Source organism: Alosa alosa, chromosome 9, assembly GCF_017589495.1.
Source record: "Alosa alosa isolate M-15738 ecotype Scorff River chromosome 9, AALO_Geno_1.1, whole genome shotgun sequence".
Lineage (NCBI taxonomy): Eukaryota > Metazoa > Chordata > Actinopteri > Clupeiformes > Clupeidae > Alosa > Alosa alosa.
The window spans coordinates 4,464,032-4,483,210 of record NC_063197.1 but is presented as its reverse complement, the minus strand read 5'-3'; the positions used below and the strand labels follow the sequence as shown (position 1 = coordinate 4,483,210).

At 45.8% G+C, this 19,179-nt stretch overlaps 1 protein-coding gene across 4 annotated transcripts in view; it reads right to left on the bottom strand.

Moving 5' to 3' along the window:
* pde4ba (phosphodiesterase 4B, cAMP-specific a) overlaps nt 1–19,179 on the bottom strand; it is a 159,275-nt gene that overhangs the window by 36,263 nt on the left and 103,833 nt on the right. For all 4 annotated transcript variants that reach the window (XM_048251448.1, XM_048251449.1, XM_048251450.1 and 1 more), the window contains 4 exons: nt 13,489–13,683; nt 12,693–12,729; nt 12,530–12,600; nt 10,232–10,281 (listed from right to left, as the gene is read on the bottom strand). In XM_048251448.1, coding sequence (XP_048107405.1) covers nt 10,232–10,281; nt 12,530–12,600; nt 12,693–12,729; nt 13,489–13,683 — 353 coding nt within the window. The remainder of the gene's footprint in view (nt 1–10,231; nt 10,282–12,529; nt 12,601–12,692; nt 12,730–13,488; nt 13,684–19,179) is intronic.

Sequence of the window (19,179 nt, the reverse complement as noted above, 5' to 3'; positions counted from 1 at the left end):
AGTTTATGTCTTTTTTACAGAGAAACATTAAAAAAGCTACAGGATCCTCAGCTAATACCTACTTAATTGTGCACACAATGGCAACTGGCAAGCACACTGGAACTCACATAGACAGAGGAAAAAAACAAGTGCACTAAGTGGAAATCACACCTTGCCTTCCCGGCACACTGACACACCCACCTCACCTGGCTCAGCACAGAACAGAGACTGGAAGTTCAGCACATAGCTATCACCACTGTTAGTCAACCAATGGCTTTGTCCCCGGGAACAGGCCGCCCTTATCTTGGGTCACAAAAGCACATTGTTTTTCTCTTTTGATTTCCCACAAGATATATTCTTCAGAAGCCATATCTCATTATGATCAAATCACACAATCAACCGAGGAAAGGTACTGAACATCAGGCAGGTTACATCCTGAATACCTACCTTGTTTCCCATGCATAACTAAAATGACAGCCGCTGAGGAAAAACACTGACCAAAAACGTGTTCCTAATCGGACTGATCAACTGTGTCAACTATATCAAATAGCAAAAAAGAAGTTACAAATATTCATTTCAATAATTAGCCAAACACAAAGGTAAAGGATGCAGCATGGTGATTACTGATATATTTTCGCACTCTCACTGCAACTGGGATTGCCATTCTCTGACTGACATTAGTTAGTTAGCACTATGAATGCTCTTTAGTAGCTTGTCTACATCTGCAGCATTGAGCATCATTAGAGGTCTACTACTAGCAGTGATGCAGATAAAGATGTTTTCTGCACTGCTGATGTAAACTTGCGATGGTCTTTCCTGTGGTGGGCTGCGTTCTGAGGACCTCACCGGTGTGGCGTCTTCTCAGAATCACTCAGCTGGTTTGCGGGAGCCACATGTTGGGGAATGGCTACTGGTCTGCACAACCATCTCTGGAGCTTGCCACTGGTGAGTGAGCTCATGCCCCCGCTGGCACATGACAGCAAGGCACTTATGCAAAACACACTGCAGTTTACCACCTTACACACACACACACTCACACACACACACACACACACACACACACACACACACACACACACACACACACACACACACACACACACACACACACATAGGGGTGTGACTGTGTCTCTGACGCAGATCTGAGGTCACGTGCAGGGCTTCCGATAAAGCCCTGGATTGTGTGTGGGTCAGGCCTGGGGCCCTGCAGCGTGCTGCTGTTGTTATGGCTGCCACCGGCAGCGGGCCTAACTGAGCTCTTTAGGGGCTAACAACATTACCGCAACCGTCACTCACCCTGGCGCAAGTCGGGAGCCACACGCCACACACACACACACACACACACACACACTCCGACCGGCCCTACTGCGGACGCAGGGGCCAGACAGCTGCTCAACCGCTCCACTCACAGAGGCTAATCTGGCCGGCCTCTGTTCAACGGGGCCTTTTGTCCTGGGTCTCTCACGAGATGCACAGCAGCCATGCCAGGAGTGAACATGAGAGATCCCCCCAAACTCCACTCCACTCTACCCCACCACCACAAATATAACCCCTCACGTTTCACGTTTTCCAAAAGCCACTTAAAGCCATTCCCTTAAAAGAGGAATGACGTGCGTGGAAAAGGAGGGAGGGGGGAAAACAGCACGGGTCTGGGGCTCTGACCGAGCACAAAACAATCTCTCATTTCTCTCCTTTCATTATATCCCCATTTCTTGGCCCCTGCAGCTCCATTAACCCTGAGCCTCCAGTTAAAATCAGATTAGTGTGAAATGTTATCGGAGTTCTACAGAAATGATGACCCCAATTTTCCTGTTAGTGCTTTGTTGACCGAGAGTCTAGCGATGGTTCCCTGGTCTTTTTCGGACATGCTGCATGAATGGCATGTCACCATGAAAGAGAAACAATGAGTGAGAGCACTAAATGCTTCAGACATGCTCACTAATGCTTCAATTCCGCAAACAATATCTGGGCTATTCTGTCCTCCGTGGCCCTGTGACTGACTGGAAGTGTGGCTATATCGGTCCAGAGTCACCCTTACGGGTATCTGAACCGCCAGCCATGACAGGAAGCAATCGCCTTGGCAACCGTGGGACTGTTGACATTTGAGGACGCGCTCCAGGCAAGCCTCTGAGAGCACTTAATGATGACACCTAGAGAAATGTGAAAACATCACCCTTCCCAGTCGGGAGATGGAGAGAAAGAAGGGAGAGATGGATGGATGGAGAGAGAAAGTGAGAGAGAGAGAGAGAGAGGAGAAAGAGATAATTCTGTTTTTTCCGTGGTGTGGCAAACCGAGTGGCGGGGGGAGTGTGTGTGTGTGTGTGTGTGTGGGGGTCAGATGCCTGTTTGGCCATTTTCATAAGGGCATACTCAGGTAGGACGTGCCACCTGGCACGTCACCCACCCACTGTCAGCACTGAAGGGGCAGCAGACAGGTGTGGGCCAGCCAGCCAGTATCGCTCTTATCCAAAAGACTGGAATCCGTACACGTACAAATACAAACACACACACACACACACACACACACACACACACACACACACACACACACACACATATACACATACACATACAGACCCACACACACACATACAGTACACATACAAACACACACACACACACGCGCACACACACACACACACACACACACACACACACACACACACACACACACATACAGACCCCCACACACACACACACATATACACATACACATACAGACCCACACACACATACAGTACACATACAAACACACACACACACACGCGCGCGCACACACACACACACACACACACACACACACACACACACACACACACATACAGACCCCCCCACACACACACATACACCCACACATATACACATACACATACAGACCCACACACACACAAACACACACACACACACACACACACACATACAGTACACATACAGACACACACACACACACACACACACACACAGACCCCCCACACACACACACACACACAATATCTATCTATATACAGGATCTGTACATATCTTTGTCTTCTCTTCTACATGTGAGTTTGGCCATGTTTTCACTTGTGTGTATGTGAGACACACAGTCCATGTGACAGTGCATGATGTATGTGGACCTGGCATCAAACCGAGAGCTGTGTGACTATCATGTAAATATGACATGTGCATGTGCATGGTGACAGGGCTGCATTTTCTGGGCTGGCTGGCACGTACGCAGGTAGTTAGCGCTAGCTCTAGCACGTAACTCACTCCTCTAAATGGCAGGTCAACACAAAGCATGCGCCAGGACAGGACAGAGAAGGTCATAGCATAGTGCACGTATTACCTGGCCTGAGCACACAGACACACACACACACAAACACACACACACAGACAAACACACATACACACACACACACACACACACACACACACACACACAAATGTAGGCTTACTTCAGGTGCTTTTGCAACACAATGTCTTATTGTCAAAATGTATTTATGTCAGTATTCTGCCTACGTTTATATGTTTTGAAACATCTTGATAACCTGTGGACTCTCAGTCAAAAATAGATTTTAAAAGCATTCTTGCTCTGACTGAATGATAGCATCAGAATAGTTTTTATGACGTGTTCTTTTCCTAAGAACAAAGTGACTTGCACTGTAGAACTCCGTTCATTCCAGAGCGGATAAGAAGGATAAAGACTCTTTGTGTGAGTTTACATTGCTGGAGTCAGAGGGATAGCCCCTAATCGCTCTCTGACTGAGGGGGAGACAGAGTACCCAGGCTTCTTCTAGGTGTCTTACATCCAGCGTTCTTCCATAACCTGCCCTGAATATCCTGCTCAAGATTAATAAATGGAAGATGATGAACACACGTGTGTGTGTGTGTGTGTGTGTGTGTGTGTGTGTGTGTGTGTGTGTGTGTGTGTGTGTGTGTTTGTGTGTGTGTGTGTGTTTGTGTGTGTGTGTGTGTGTTTTGGGGAGGTAGTGTGTAGTAGCTATAACCATCTACAAGCATTTGTGTACCCTCCTGTGCAGATAAATGGGCGTTTGTGTTGGACTGTTTGTATTGTTTGTAGGTGTCCGTGGGTGTGAGACAGGATATGTGGATATGGAGTTCAGCATTATGTTCTATCAACAACTCCAAAGATGAAAAGCAAACAAAGCCATGCTGAGTGGAGCTTTAGAAAAGACAGGGCTAAGAGGCTTTGCCCCACACACACATAAACATATACACAGACACAGACAAACACAATCCACATCCTGAGCCTTTGTTGTGGAAACAAACTCCAATATCCCTCTTTTTCTCTCTTTCATATGTGTGTGGGTGCATGTGTGTGTCCTGTGTGCGTGGGTCTGCTTGCGTGGGTCTTTCTGCACATATTGTCCATGTATACAGTTTTTGGGTTCCATTGTTGCGTCAGATCTACTGTATCCGTGGCCCAACCACACTGGGCTCAGCGTGGCCACAAGTCCCCTTGCCTCCTGACTTCATAGCCTGCCGTTTCTGTTTAGGCTAGGAGAGCCCTTACTGACCAGTCAGCAGATGACACCACTAAAATGCTTTGGAATGGACATAAGCAATATTAACAATCTTTTGGGATCTCTTACTCCATGATAAACATTACCTTTATGGTCTGGAATATATTCTCAAAAGGATACGAATAGGTAAAAGTATAATTTGTTAAGAACAACACCGATGAGTTGTTTTACAGTCATTGGGTTTTACTAGCCATGCTAAATAAATCTGAAAACGTATAAAAACACATTTCTTTTAGCAATATCTACTAGGTTTGTTGCAATATGTGTATTTATCCCAAACCACTATGGTACAGACCTTAAGATGGAATATATGCAGTCATATGGAGCATCTAGAGGTACTGTATATGGGCAAAGATGGACCAACCTAATGCTCATTGTCATTCTTAGACAGATAGATGCAGCACATGGTTTTACACAAACCGTGGTATGAGCCATGCACCATTGAACCCCAAATATCAACATGAGCTAATTCCCAAATCCACAGGAAAGCTCAGTGTGCCTCAGTAGTAACCTGAATGGGTTTTTCAACCACTCACTCACTTCCTCATGCCTTCTGGCCCCATGTGAATGGAGTGGACAGTAGCAGGAAGCAGTATAGGGTGTGAGCATTACACCTGTTGTTTTTACAACAAACATTTCCCCCCCGACCACACACACACACACACACACACACACACACACACACACACACACACACACACACACACACACACACACACACACACACACACACACATTCATGCACATGGAGACACAGACACACATTTAACAGGGGAACATTACTGGATCCATCCCAACAAAAAAAACTAAATAGGGGAAAACAAAAATGAATTGAACATTAATATGAGCACTCCACATTTTATAGAATAAACTACACAAACCTGAAACACACACAACATACACAAACACACACAATATGGAATGACGTCAATACACATATATTTACAGAGTCAAGCATACTGTACACACTCATGCGCACACAGGTCCATAGAGGGCAAAAAACGTTTACGCTTCCTGATTTTTAAATGATTCCATTTTTCAAAAATCCATCTCTCCCATGGCAGCCGTGAGAGAGGGAGAGAGGGAGAGAGGGAGGGAGGGAGGAGAGAGGGAGGGAGGAGGGAGAAAGGGAGAGAGGGAGAAAGGGAGGGGGGAGAGAGGGAGAAAGGGAGAGAGGGAGGGAGGGAGGGAGAGAGGGAGGGAGGGAGGAGAGAGGGAGAAAGGGAGAGAGGGAGAAAGGAGAGAGGAGAGAGAGAGAGAGAGAGAGAGAGAGAGAGATAGAGGGAGAGGAGAGAGAGGAGGGAGAGAGAGAGAGAGAGGGAGAGAGAGAGAGAGAGAGAGAGAGAGGGAGAGAGAGAGAGAGTTTGAGGGAAAGACTGAGCACGGGGGGATTTCCTCGCTGGTGTCATTACTATGTCACCGCCAGTGTGACATTATGTCAACATCCTGCGACCCACTCACCGTGTGCCTGAGTCCCAGTGCCAGCTGGAGCAGTGTGTGCTTAATACACTGCTAAGAGGAATAGAACTAGCTGTGCGTTTATGCCAACATTCTTGTGTGGGCACCCGTGGCCCACTGGTTAGCACTCTGGACTTGTAACCGGAGGGTTGCAGGTTCGAGCCCCAACCAGTGGGCCATGGCTTAAGTGCCCTTGAGCAAGGCACTTAACCCCTCACTGCTCCCCGAGCGGCACCGTTGTAGCAGGCAGCTCACTGCGCCGGGATTAGTGTGTGCTTCACCTCACTGTCTGTTCACTGTGTGCTGTTTGTGTTTCACTAATTCACCGATTGGGTTAAATGCAGAGACCAAATTTCCCTCACAGGATCAAAAAAGTATTTATACTTTCATAGGTATTAGTATTACACAATGCACTAAGGGCCAAGGATGAGGCTAACAAAGATGGATATGTGAAGCCCTTCTCTTCCTGTGAAAACAGTGTGCGGGTCAGTATGTGTGTGTGTGGAGAGTCAATAGCCTTTGTCTGTCGGCATCCTACCTCTCTCCCTCTTCTATGGCCATTAAAAACACGCAGGTATCATCGTCATCATCAAGCAGTTGGACTGAGAGAATGAATCACACACAAATACCTCTTCGGTTCCGGCAGCGGGCGAAAAACAGGAAAAATCTGTGCTCCCTTTCCTGCCCGCTGACCCTGTTTGTGTGACACACAGGAAGCAGTTCAGGATGGGACAGGAAGTCAGCTTTTCCCTCTTGCTCATTGTCTCCGCGGCGATCATTACATCATGAGATGGTTAGGGGGGAGGGAAGGAGGCAATACATCGATGGGGTGGTCATAGGGGACATGCCCTTATGGAGAAGCAATGCTGGGCAGAAGGAGGACGAGAGAGGCGAAGAGGGGGAGATGGGATGGAAGAGGTGGTAAAAACCTGATCTCTAACCCCAGTAAAAGGGAGTCAAGGACAAGCAGACAATGATATGGGGCCTTTGGCCTACTATAGTGAGCATCCACAAACACAGACAGCAGATCATGCCATTAACTATACAGGCTGTGGATCAGTAGACCATGCCATTAACTATACAGGCTGTGGATCTCGGGCTAGTTTGTTCATTTCCTGAAGATATCGGTATACAGATTTAAGCCTCCCCATGCAGATATAAGCTTAAGTGATTTCTGTACACATGAAAATGCATCTTCTAAAAAACATAACCGGAATGTCACTTCTACGTTTTTATCCAAATCTATATGCAAACAGTGAGGACTAGTTTACATGGCAAATTAACACAAATAACGACATGGCCTCTGGGCCAGATTGCTACAAGGGAGTCACAGAAATCCTCTGTAGAACTCAAGGATGCCATGCCTCTTCTATGCCTCTGTGGTTCCGTATATTTGATTTAGGGGCTGCTTCTGTAGTGAGTTCTTCACTGCTGTGATCTCTGCATTTGAAGCACAAGCCAAAAGCAGATCCAATCCTCTTCAGGATGATAAGTGTAAATGCTCATTAGATACGCACTTAGTCCAATTTGGATGCACTGGAACAGGCCCAGGCCACAATGAGCCTGGTTGATGTGGCTTTGGCAAAGCAAGGCCATTTATCAGACACAGAGAAGAGGCACAGAAGGTATGTATAAACCACACCAGAGCTGCCTGAGGCACTGTGTCTATGAGGTATGCAGAAGGACTGGACTCAATGAGTCAACAGGTTTTCAGTTACACCATACACACACACACACACACACACACACACACACACACACACACAGACACACACACACACACACACACACACACACACCTCACAGCCGTCTCTCTCATATTCTCCACACCTGATGAGCTCTCAGATTCTCCTGGGCAGGAAGTTACTGTCTGTCCATCTGTCCCGACAGGAAGTCAACAACAGCCCCATGCAGGCATGCTGACGTCAATCAGGACCTGCAGCGGCCAACAGGAACTGCTGGCCCCCCTGTGCTTCGTATCACTCACGCTCTCTCCCAGTCTCTCCCCCTCTCATTCTCTCTGCCTTTCTCTCTCTCCTCCTCTCATTCTCTCTCTCTCTCACTGGCTCACTCAGGCCACTGCATCATACTGCTCTCTCATTCTCTCTCTTGTTCCCACATTCTCTCCCTGGCGCCTGCTCATCTCTCCCACCTCATCTCTCTCTCTCTCTCTCTCTCTCTCTCTCTCTCTCTCTCTCTCTCACACACACACACACACACACACACACACACACACACGGCTAACACACTCTTTCCCTGGACTTCCTCCATTCCCATTCAGGCCCTTCCAGCATAATGGCCTTTTCCACCACAGCATAAACAAAGCTCTTCTGCAGAATCATGAGTAGTGCAGCAGGCCACATACAGTACTGTACCTCTCACTACTGCCAATATTACTGCAGCAGCACTCTGAGCATACACAACAAGGGCACAGCTCTCAAGGCCACATTGCACTGATAGGGTACAATACTCTGTATGTGGCTAGCTCACCCTCAATCCCTCTCTCTCTCTCTCTCTGTCTCTCTCTCTTTGTTTTCTCTATCCCCTGTTCTCACTGCTCTGACTGCTCTCTTACCTTCTCCCTAGATCTTATTGCTGTAAAAAAGTTAACAAAAGGTATAAAGGCTTTGAAACAGCTACCCTAAAGTGCGTCACTATGGGTGCACGCATGTTGAAACTACAGTCATTCAATACTCATTGGCATTGTTTGATTTCCAGGAAAAAACAGAATGAAAAACACTTGAGAGAAAGGGAAAGTCAAACAGACTTTGTTTCCTTGATTCAGTATTGCCGGCTGACAAACACACTCAACAAGTACACAACACACACACACACACACACACACACACACACACACACCAACACATATGCACACACACACACACACACACACACACACACACACACACACACACACACACACACACACACACACACACACACACACACACACACACACACACACACATAAACCGAGTGGCTGAGAATGCAGGCCGAGCTTCATGTTGGGCTTGACGATGCAGTACACACTGCGCTGCCGTGGCATGCTGAGACCTAAGCAGCACTCTCTCTCAAGCTCTGTTTTCTAAACACTTCTGGAAACTCGAGGCTAACTTCTGCCAGCGTGTTCAGGTAAGTGGCCTGTGTTTGCATTTTTCTGCAGGTACACTGACCTACATGTCCACCATTCCCTTCCTCCTCAAGGACGTGGACGGGAGTTTCTCCAGTCTGTTATCGGCTGTGGGGCCTCCCCCTCATCCAATCACATCAGCCTTAATGAGCTATGAAAGGGGGGTTTGTTTTGGACTCAGACTATGGCAATGACTCCTTCCCACTTCTGTCAGCGTCTTACAGCCAAAGGCAGACTAAACATGGGCACATGGCATGGACACTGAGGGCACACAGTGTGTGTGTGTGTGTGTGTGTGTGTGTGTGTGTGTGTGTGCATGTGTGTTTGGCATTGAGTGTGAAGGCAGTCACGTACTGTGTGGTGCCACACAGTTAATATGTCTTTGAAGACAAAACACACACACACACACACACACACACACACACACACACACATATATATATATATATATATATATATATACATACACACACACACACACACACACAAACTAATTCACCCGAGAGGATTGTCTGTTGAGTCAGCCCAGTCTGCCAACATCCCGTACCAACATCCTGAATCTAGAACAAAGTGTGGTCACCGCCTTCCACATTCAACATGATCACAGAGAGGAGACAGACAGACGGCCGGCGAGCAGACAAACAGACAGACAGGACAGACAGACAGGGTGGGAGGCTGCTGGAACTCAGAGTGCCATCTGAAGAAGCCATTTGGTCTCTTATGAATAGGAAATACACAGATGAGTACAACAGTGGGCTGGGAGGGGAGCTGTTCCTGGAACAATAGTGTATAGCATGGTGTAGCATACCTAGCACTGAGACTCTGTGTGTGTGTGTGTGTGTGTGTGTGTGTGTGTGTGTGTGTGTGTGTGTGTGTGTGTGTGCATGTGTGTGTGTAAATATGTGTGTGTGTGTGTGTGAGAGAGAGAGAGAGAGAGAGAGAGAGAGAGAGAGAGCAACGTTATGTTTGTGTATGTATGAGAGAAATACGAACATGGCACACAGACTCATGCCTGTGTCTGTGTTGATGTGTGTGTGTGTGTGTGTGTGTGTGTGTGTGTGTGTGTGTGTGTGTGTGTGTGTGTGTGTGTGTGTGTGTGTGTGTGTGAAGGTGAGAGACTGAGAGAGTGATATGAGCATACCTGGCAGGCAGACTCTGGTCATATTGGGCTGAGTCCCCGCAGGAGACCTCCTGTAAAAGACAAGACAAGAGCACACAGTCAACATCCCATTCTGTCTCACAGAGAGAGAGAGAGAGAGAGAGAGAGAGAGAGAGAGAGAGAAGAGAGGAAAAGAGAGCGAGAAAGAGAGGGTGAGCTTTAAGTCACCTTCACTCCAACAGAAAGACCTTGGATTTGGGATAGTAAAGAAGTCTGTGTCCAATAAATAAGCCCTGGAGTAAAGCAGTGGGAACGAGATGTACGCTAAAGAATTCACATGAAGGGCCTGTTTAGGCCTGGACTGCTCACAGAGCAATGACCACATGTGACCCAACACACTCCTTCCTCTCCTCTCACACCAGCCACCACAGTGAAGGCAGGGAGATCGTGTTCTGATAAACATGTCTTTCGAGGGAAACGGCCATCTCTGACGAACTGAGAATTTTTTCACAGAACTTGGCAGAAGCAGACGTTGGCCTGGGTCATCCTGTCACATTGCGGGTGGCCCCATCCGTGTCACCCACTCCCTGATTTACATGCCTGACTATTGGGGAGGGTATGGGGGTAAGAGGGAGGGTATGGGGGTAAGAGGGAGTGTAAGAGGGAGGGTATGGGGGTAAGAGGGAGGTATGGGGTATAAGAGGGGGGTAAGAGGGGGGGGTATGGGGAGGGTATGGGGGGAGGGGTATGGGGGTAAGAGGGAGGGTATGGGGGGTAAGAGGGAGGGTATGGGGGTAAGAGGGAGGGTAAGAGGGAGGGTATGGGGGTAAGAGGGAGGGTAAGTGGGAGGGTATGGGGGTAAGAGGGAGGGTAAGTGGGAGGGTATGGGGGGTAAGAGGGAGGGTATGGGGGTAAGAGAAAGGGTATGGGGGTAAGAGGGAGGGTATGGGAGTGCTGTTACTTGTTCTTTGTGTCTGTCTGAAAATTACAGTATCCCCCCCTCCCTCTTTGTTTGTGTCTGAAAGTGTATCTGGGTGCTGAATCGTGTCCAGATGCTGCTGTGATGAGTTGGCATTTATAGGGGAAATCCTCTAACCCTTTAAACATCTCTCACCCTACCAAAGTATAAGTATAAGTATAAGTATATATACTCTTTTGATCCCGTGAGGGAAATTTGGTCTCTGCATTTATCCCAATCCGTGAATTAGTGAAACAGACACAGCACACAGTGAGGTGAAGCACACACTAATCCCGGCGTAGTGAGCTGCCTGCATCAACAGCGGCGCTCGGGGAGCAGTGAGGGGTTAGGTGCCTTGCTCAAGGGCACTTCAGCCGTGCCTACTGGTCAAGGTTCAAACCGGCAACCCTCCGGTTACAGGTCTGAAGTGCTAACCTGTAGGCCACGGCTGCCCCAAAGGGATTCAGAGGGGCTGTGGAATGCAGTGCATTAGTGGGGATTGTTCAACTAGCCAATCACTGCGTGCTACAATACACAATGCTCCACATTGCCCTGTTTAAGACGGTGCCAGAAAATATTTGAGTCATAACAGTAATTAATCCCCCTCCCCCATCCATCAAAATCACAGCATTGTCTGCAATACGCAGGTGCCAGCATGACTGCAAGGGGTTGGATTGGAAAGCTACTCTCCTCAGCTTAACAGAGGCGGCTAATGGAACAGTGTCGTCGCTCTGACGCAGCCAGTGGTAATTCTGGATGGGATAGAGGAGGGTGTGAAAAGAATTCCCTCCACCACCTCTGCCCAGGGTGGAAAAACATCTTATCCTCGAGGAATCTCTGGAAACCCACGTCAAAAAATTTGTGTTTACCGTAATTCAGGATGAAAGCCTACATGTTAGGTGGAAAATGGGATGATAGGTAGACAGCAGTACCAGCGTCAGAGTCAAATGTGGTGGCAAAACATTGGGTAAGGCGCCCTCTAGTGGCCAAATCTGTGAAGGACATTGCAGATTTGATTTGGAAGTTGAAGCCTTTCCTCTAACTTTGATCCAGCTCTTTTACTTGAAAACGGCTGCACTCAATTACCAGTTCACTTCAATCCCAGCTCACGCAAAGCTTCCTGCCCCGTCTTCTGGTAAATACTGACACATATGACCAACAATAGTTTTAGATTTATTATGTGATGTTTATGAGGAAGATAAATAAAATTAGTTGGGGTATGGGGATATATTAGAATATTAGACTGAACGTCATCTATATTGGAGTACCAAAACTAGAATGGACGGTCTGCAAAGGGTTAGTGAAATTATGATGTTGGTGAAAACAATGATTACAGCCATTAGATTTCTTCCATATAACCTATTAACATAAAGAAAACTTACTTGTTTGAGGCACACTGGACATTGGTCAAGACAGTGACGTTATTTCTTACACTTCGAAGGCTTGCAAGAACCTGGTCAGGAAACACAAAAAAATGTATGAGAAAAATAAATGAACACACTTCACAAGACCAAAGGCTGTTGCGATGGCTGGTGTCGGACTCACCTGAGCGAAAGGTGTGACGATCAGATCATCCCCGTGCCTGAGGATGAGAGATAGGAAATCATGTCACGTGCCTTGCACAACTCAAAGTGAAACCATAAGTGTTACGAAACTCAAGTAACAATTGCTTGCATCAGCCCACCACTCCTTGCCTTCGTCAGTGAATGGGAAATGACAACCCTAGGGTGCCCATGGTCTCATTGGGAAAGAATGCACCTCATCAGCGTGCCAGTAACTGGGGCCTTTATGTTCTCCCGAACAGTCCTTTAGGCCTCTTGTGTTACTCCAACAGGCCAGGTTCAAATTAGCACAGCTGAAAACTGTACTCTTGCATAACTAAACAGAGACTATCGTGGGGAAATGAGGCAATGACCTTACATTCCCTCTGGTACGGAAATCTACCACTACTACATCCCCAAAACCGCAGCCACATCAGGTGGCCCTTGTTGTGGTGTGTGATGGTGGTTTGCGTGACTCGAAGGAATTACGGACCGCTCATCAATGATGTTTTCATCACTGGGACCCTTAATTGATGTATCCCTTGAGGGATGGAGGCCATGACACATGCTCACTAAGAGAAACATGTCCTGTTGAAATACTCTACACAGCACATGCATGAGTGGCTCATTTACAGGCTGCTCTCAACAGCAAAACAATGATACACCCACTTGACTACGTCATCATGGGAATTGTAGTTTTCAGACAAATACACATGCAGGCACACTGTTGATCTGATTCATTTCCTCTAGTAAACAATGGCAGGCAGACTATACTGTGAAGTGGAGCCAAAAGCACTCACAACTCAGAGGCGATGGAGGAGTTCCGTGACATGGACTTTGGCGAAAGGTCATAGTCGCTGTCCGAGCGGTAGAGGAAGGACTCCCGCCGCTGGTTGTGGCCCGGGAAGTTGGTGTGCAGGACCAGGCCCGAGCCCGGCGAGGCCTGAGGGTCCAACGGACTGCAGCTGGCGGAGGGGCCATTCTCCACATCGAAGCTGTGACAGAAACACACACACACACACACACAGATCAGTTTACTGAGATCAACACAATAATAAACATACACACACACTTTACACAGTCTCATAAACACAACACGAATATTATGAAAGTACGACCAAAAACAAATACTGTAATATAATCAAAAATACCAGAAAAAATGTAAACAAAAGTTCAGTTCAACATGTGGTGGCCTTGTGACAAGACTGTAAGCTTAGTCACTACTCTACCAAACAGGACAAAAGTATTAAATGCCTTAAAAGAGATAAGAAAGCACTGATATGATGACATACATATCAGAGGACAAACATTCATAACATGATAACATCAGGCCCCCTGGACCTCTTCATTTCCATGCCTATTGCTCAGTGATCAATTTCACTGAAAAAAAGAACCGCTGGATTTACTTGATTTTATTGAGTACGGTTGCACATGAATGAAATGTCTAGAATTAGTTCAACTTTTCTCTTTCAGTGTACAAAATTAATTCATGCCGTGGTTACCCAATTTGATCAAGTAATTCCAATGAAATTGTTTAAGTTAAGCTAAACATTAAGTTAAACATTCATGTAATTTCAATGTGATTGTGTTATAAAAGATCGATCCCAATGCCCCAGTGCAGTGACGGGGACACTGTACTGTAGGAGTTGTCGTCCTTCATATGAGACAATAAACCAAGGTCCCAGACCCGGTGGCAGACACAAATTCACGGACGGGCATTACACCTTTCCATGGGGGGCACGGGAACTTAAATTGATCACGGTAGTTTAAGCTTACACTTGACAAAACATTCTAATATGAAAATGTAGATGCAATTGTTGTAAAATGGTGTAGCTCTTTTAAGAGAGCCCCGTGCGCAGGGATGGAGCGAGAGAAAGCGAGAGGGGATATGTGTGTAACTGAGATGCGTGTGGAAAAAGTAGACGTGCAGTTGAGATTGAAGCTAGTCATATTCAAAATAATGCAAAAATAAATCCGCAGATAAAACCAAAATCCTTGTTCATTTGCTAACAGATAGATAGCACTCTATTTCGGATAGAGTGTTAGGGAGTTAGCCCCGAAGTTACGGATAACTTCGTCCCTGGAGTGGTAATAAGCTTCCTGTTCTCAGACTAAAAAACAGTATCGCTATCAAACAAACCGAGAAACTACTAGGCCTACCTCTACTAACTACGATATGAGATATAGCCTACCTGCGAGCCGATAAGCATATTTGTCATCGGATGACAGGGGTTAGTGCAGAAGTGAAGTAGACTGCGCCACATAACCTTCTCTCCATTTAGGTGATGGGCTTACCGAATGTTCCTGATTGATTAGCTACGGAATAATACAGATTTTACAAGTTGTATTTGCTACTTGCTAGATTGACAAACGTATAATATAGGCCTATATTTAATAAGTGTTCAAAATCAATCTATGGGATTGGGGTTGGTTTGTTTTCGTTGGTTGTTTTCGTTATCAAACGTTGGGCGGATGGCGCAACAAGGCATTCCTAGGTTTCTTAAACAGTTATAGGTGTTTTTTCTGCATCTGTCATTCCCTTTAACAGTGTGCAGCACAACTTTAAAGAATGCATCGGTATTTTAATAGTCAGCGGCGCATTTGAAGGAATCTACTTGCGAGACCGTATGGAACAGTTATTACACTAAACCATGCTTTACTAAAACCTAGCATAATATAGCCTACACGCATTTGCACTCATCTATTATTTGAACTCATTGGTAAAGTGAAACTAACTTCACCGTGGTGTCAGTCAACGACAAAACAGTTATACACAGTTAATTACTTTCACTATTGACTGACAATGGGTTACCATCGAAAACATAGCTTGGAAAAGCAACAATTACCCCAATAATGTTTGAATGACTGAATAAAAAATGGTTCTACAGTATGCAGAAGAGTTGCTTACATCTGGTGGCAGTGTGTCTTCAACTGTGCTTCATATTTGCCTCTCCGTCATTACCAATTTTCAAATGATGGTAAATAACTACTCATTGTGAGATGTATTTCGTAATATCTTTATTCTAATTATGTTTCCCGTTGTAATCGTGTAATTTGTAATGTTTTGCATGGATGTGCGCTGGTGCATGTTCATGGATGATAGAAGGATGGTGCGTTGTGCACCCACCCATACCACTGTTGATAATGCGCTCTTAAAATAACATATGAACAACTTGCCATGGACTTCCGTGCCGTGTACGATAGCAATTTTTAGACAACGCTCCAGACCACTCCTTAGGTTGTTAATTGCAACACCCCTTGGCGCATTGTTTAAAAAAGAGAATGTGCAAAATACGAAAATAAACTTTGCGCTGTTCTTCTGCCATGTGCCAGTGTGAAAATAGGGCCCTCAGTTATTTTGGTTTATTAGGGCTTCGTGGGTATACAAAATAAATCTCTGTACATCAAGTAGTTTTTGAGGAAAGTGATGTCCGATGAGGACATTGGGTCTGTTTTACCATAAAACACAATTAAATCGCCATTGTGTAACAAAGTGTAACTCTGTTTGTTTAATCAGAAAACCGATAAAAGCTTCCTGATGTGTTACAATAAAAAGTAAATGTGAAAAATGTATGCCATATCATACTAGAACTGTTAATAAGCATAAACAAAGAAGTTTCAACACCATAAATTACACTGGTACTCTACCATGACGACAGTTGTCATGTAGGTTGATATCGACGCCATCTTGTATACAATGTAATGTGTCAAGACAATGTAGCCCAATGTGCTTTTATTACTACTAACTGGTACAAATAACTGTCATAAAATGAGGGCAACAGAAATGTATTCAGAATATTGAAGTAGAAAGTCCTGCAAAGCCTACTGTAAATGTTATGTACTCAACGAGGACGCAGGGTCTCAGGAGGATATAGCTGCCTAAATGCTAATCTCTTGGTTAAGGGAAGTGTAGTGTAAATACATGTGTAACTATTAGCTTACAAGCTAACTAGCTGATTAGCGCAGCAGGTAGTCTACCTGCTCTACGTCTTATGTGTGCCTCATCATTACAGCCTTCGGTCTAATTCAGAGGCAAACCAAATCCAGTCCTCAGGATTTGGTTTGCTGACCTCTAAGCCATTCGATTCAATCTCGTTCAAGTGACAAAGTGACTTGTAATGGGAGATCAGCTGCAGTCGTAAGAGGATTTGAGCTCTTTCATAAGACATGGTTTGGTAGTAACACACAGCGCCGTGGTGTTCATAATCCAAAGAGCAGTGCTTTAAAACCTCAGACAAGCTGCTCTTTCACCTGCTGAGTCAACCAGAGAAGCTGTAAGCACACACGCTTTTGTGAATAAAGTGACCACAAGCGCATGTCAAGTGAATGTGATTGTGGTGATTTATGTACAGTATGTACTGTATATGTGTGTTGAATATATCTAGTGTCCGCCCAGGTCGGTGTGTGTATGGGTGTGTGGTTGTGTGTGTGTGTGCGTGCGTGCGTGCGTGCACGGTGCGCGTGTGTGTGTGTGTGTGTGTGTGTGTATGTGTGCGTGGGTGATTATCTGATAAAACTTTGAAAGGTTGTGATATAAACGATAAAAAGATACATGAATGGTACTGTATAAGAGAACGGTTAGAACTGTGAAGTGTGCCAAGAGCTACTGTATGTCAGCCGACATTACAAGTGGAGAGGCACTGTAAATATTGACAAGATGTACAGTACAAGACAAATTACAGATAGATACAGAATACCGTAACTGGAGAGGAAGTGAGAGAGGTGGGTAGAGAGTGTGGAACTCCCCCAAGGGACGATGGAGGGGAAGCAGGCGGGGGGAGGAGAGGAGTGGGGGGGGCTGATCTTATCTGGCAGGACTCAAGGTTTCCCAGCAGCCAGGGGGGAGAGTGAGTGAGCAAGCGAAGCCAGTGGCCCTGCGTGGCGCGTCTGGACAGGAAGCCGAGACGAGCTGCCTCCTGGCCACATGAAAAGAACAGACCCCTCCACCGCTCCCCCCTCCCCACGTCAACTTCAGGCCAGCCCAAAATAAACTGCTTTGAGGAGAAGCAGAGATGAGTTCAGATTGGGCTGTCATCTCTGGAGTGGTTGGAAAGAGGGCAAGAACAGCAAGGGAGCTGAGAGTGTTGGAGAAGAACGAAAAGATTACGAGTGTGTGTGTGTGTGTGTCTGTGTGTGTGCATGTGACGGAAAGGAGTATGTGAGTGTGCATGTGTATGCACGTGTGTGTGTATACTCCCATGTGCACTTGTGTGTGTGTGTGTGTGTGTGAGAAAGAGAGGAGTGTGTGTTGGTGTCTCAGCCGATGTGGGTCTGCCAGCACGTGACCACAGGGCTTGGTGCTTGGCACCCAGATAGAAATAGCAGTAGGACAGAGAGCTTTTCCAAAGAGGACGACTAACTCTCCTTCAGAGACATTGTCACACTTAGTAGGTTGGTTAACTGCCACCATCAGGCCTTTCAACAACAGTGGGATGTCAAAGAGGATGGTATAACGGTCATATAAAATGTAGTTTCATTATATCTTAAACAAACAGCAGAGCTATGCACCTACCATCCTAAAAAGTTATGTTTTGTGAGTGACGTCATGAAGTGTGTTTTGAACATGAATAAAGGAATGCTTTCCGAACAGAATGAATGAGGCTTTTATCCTCTTTTATCAGGGCATGGTGTTACCGTGCCAGCAGTAAAACAAACAAGCTGCTTGGACATATTGCTGCACTCACTCTCTTGATAACACACCACTCAAGAGAAGGACATTGTTGGGCTTCTGCCTGGAACAGCAGCAAAACACACACAGATACACGCATGCATATACGCGCACACACACACACACACACACACACATGACTTTGCTCATGATCATGAAAATGCTCTGTTAGACACATCACCAGCATCCAGTGGTGGCCAGATCAAAATGCTTCAGATATTACAGTGACCTCTAAATTGATGGCTTCCTCAGTGATCATACATGGAATGTTCAGAAACGACATTCCTCATCAGTGTAAGTATATGTCATTATCATAATATGATCTTATCCATTATCCTTAGGGCTTACACCACACTATTATGACATGCCATTGCCCCATGTTATGCCATTATCAGTTGCCAAATCTCTCCCATATGGTCACCATGCAAGTTATAAAACAGCCTGCACATACACTAGTCTTTCTCCAGCAGCCTGCACATACACTAGTCTTTCTCCAGCAGCCTGCACATACACTAGTCTTTCTACAGCAGCCTGCACATACACTAGTCTTTCTCCAGCAGCTGGAAATGTGGAATACTTTAGAATGAAACAAATCTCTGAGGGAAAACTGGGTTCTGTGAGGCACTCTACAAAAAACTCAAGAATTGTGTTATCACAACAATCTTGTAATGCACTGTGATTAGATCTGTGCCATGGTTGCAATATAAGATAAATTACTGATAATAATAGGATAGAAACCTAACCTACCTGCCATTGAAATTAGCAATGCAAATAACTACTTTTGAAATTAACTACAACATTTAGAAGAGTTATATTCATACTA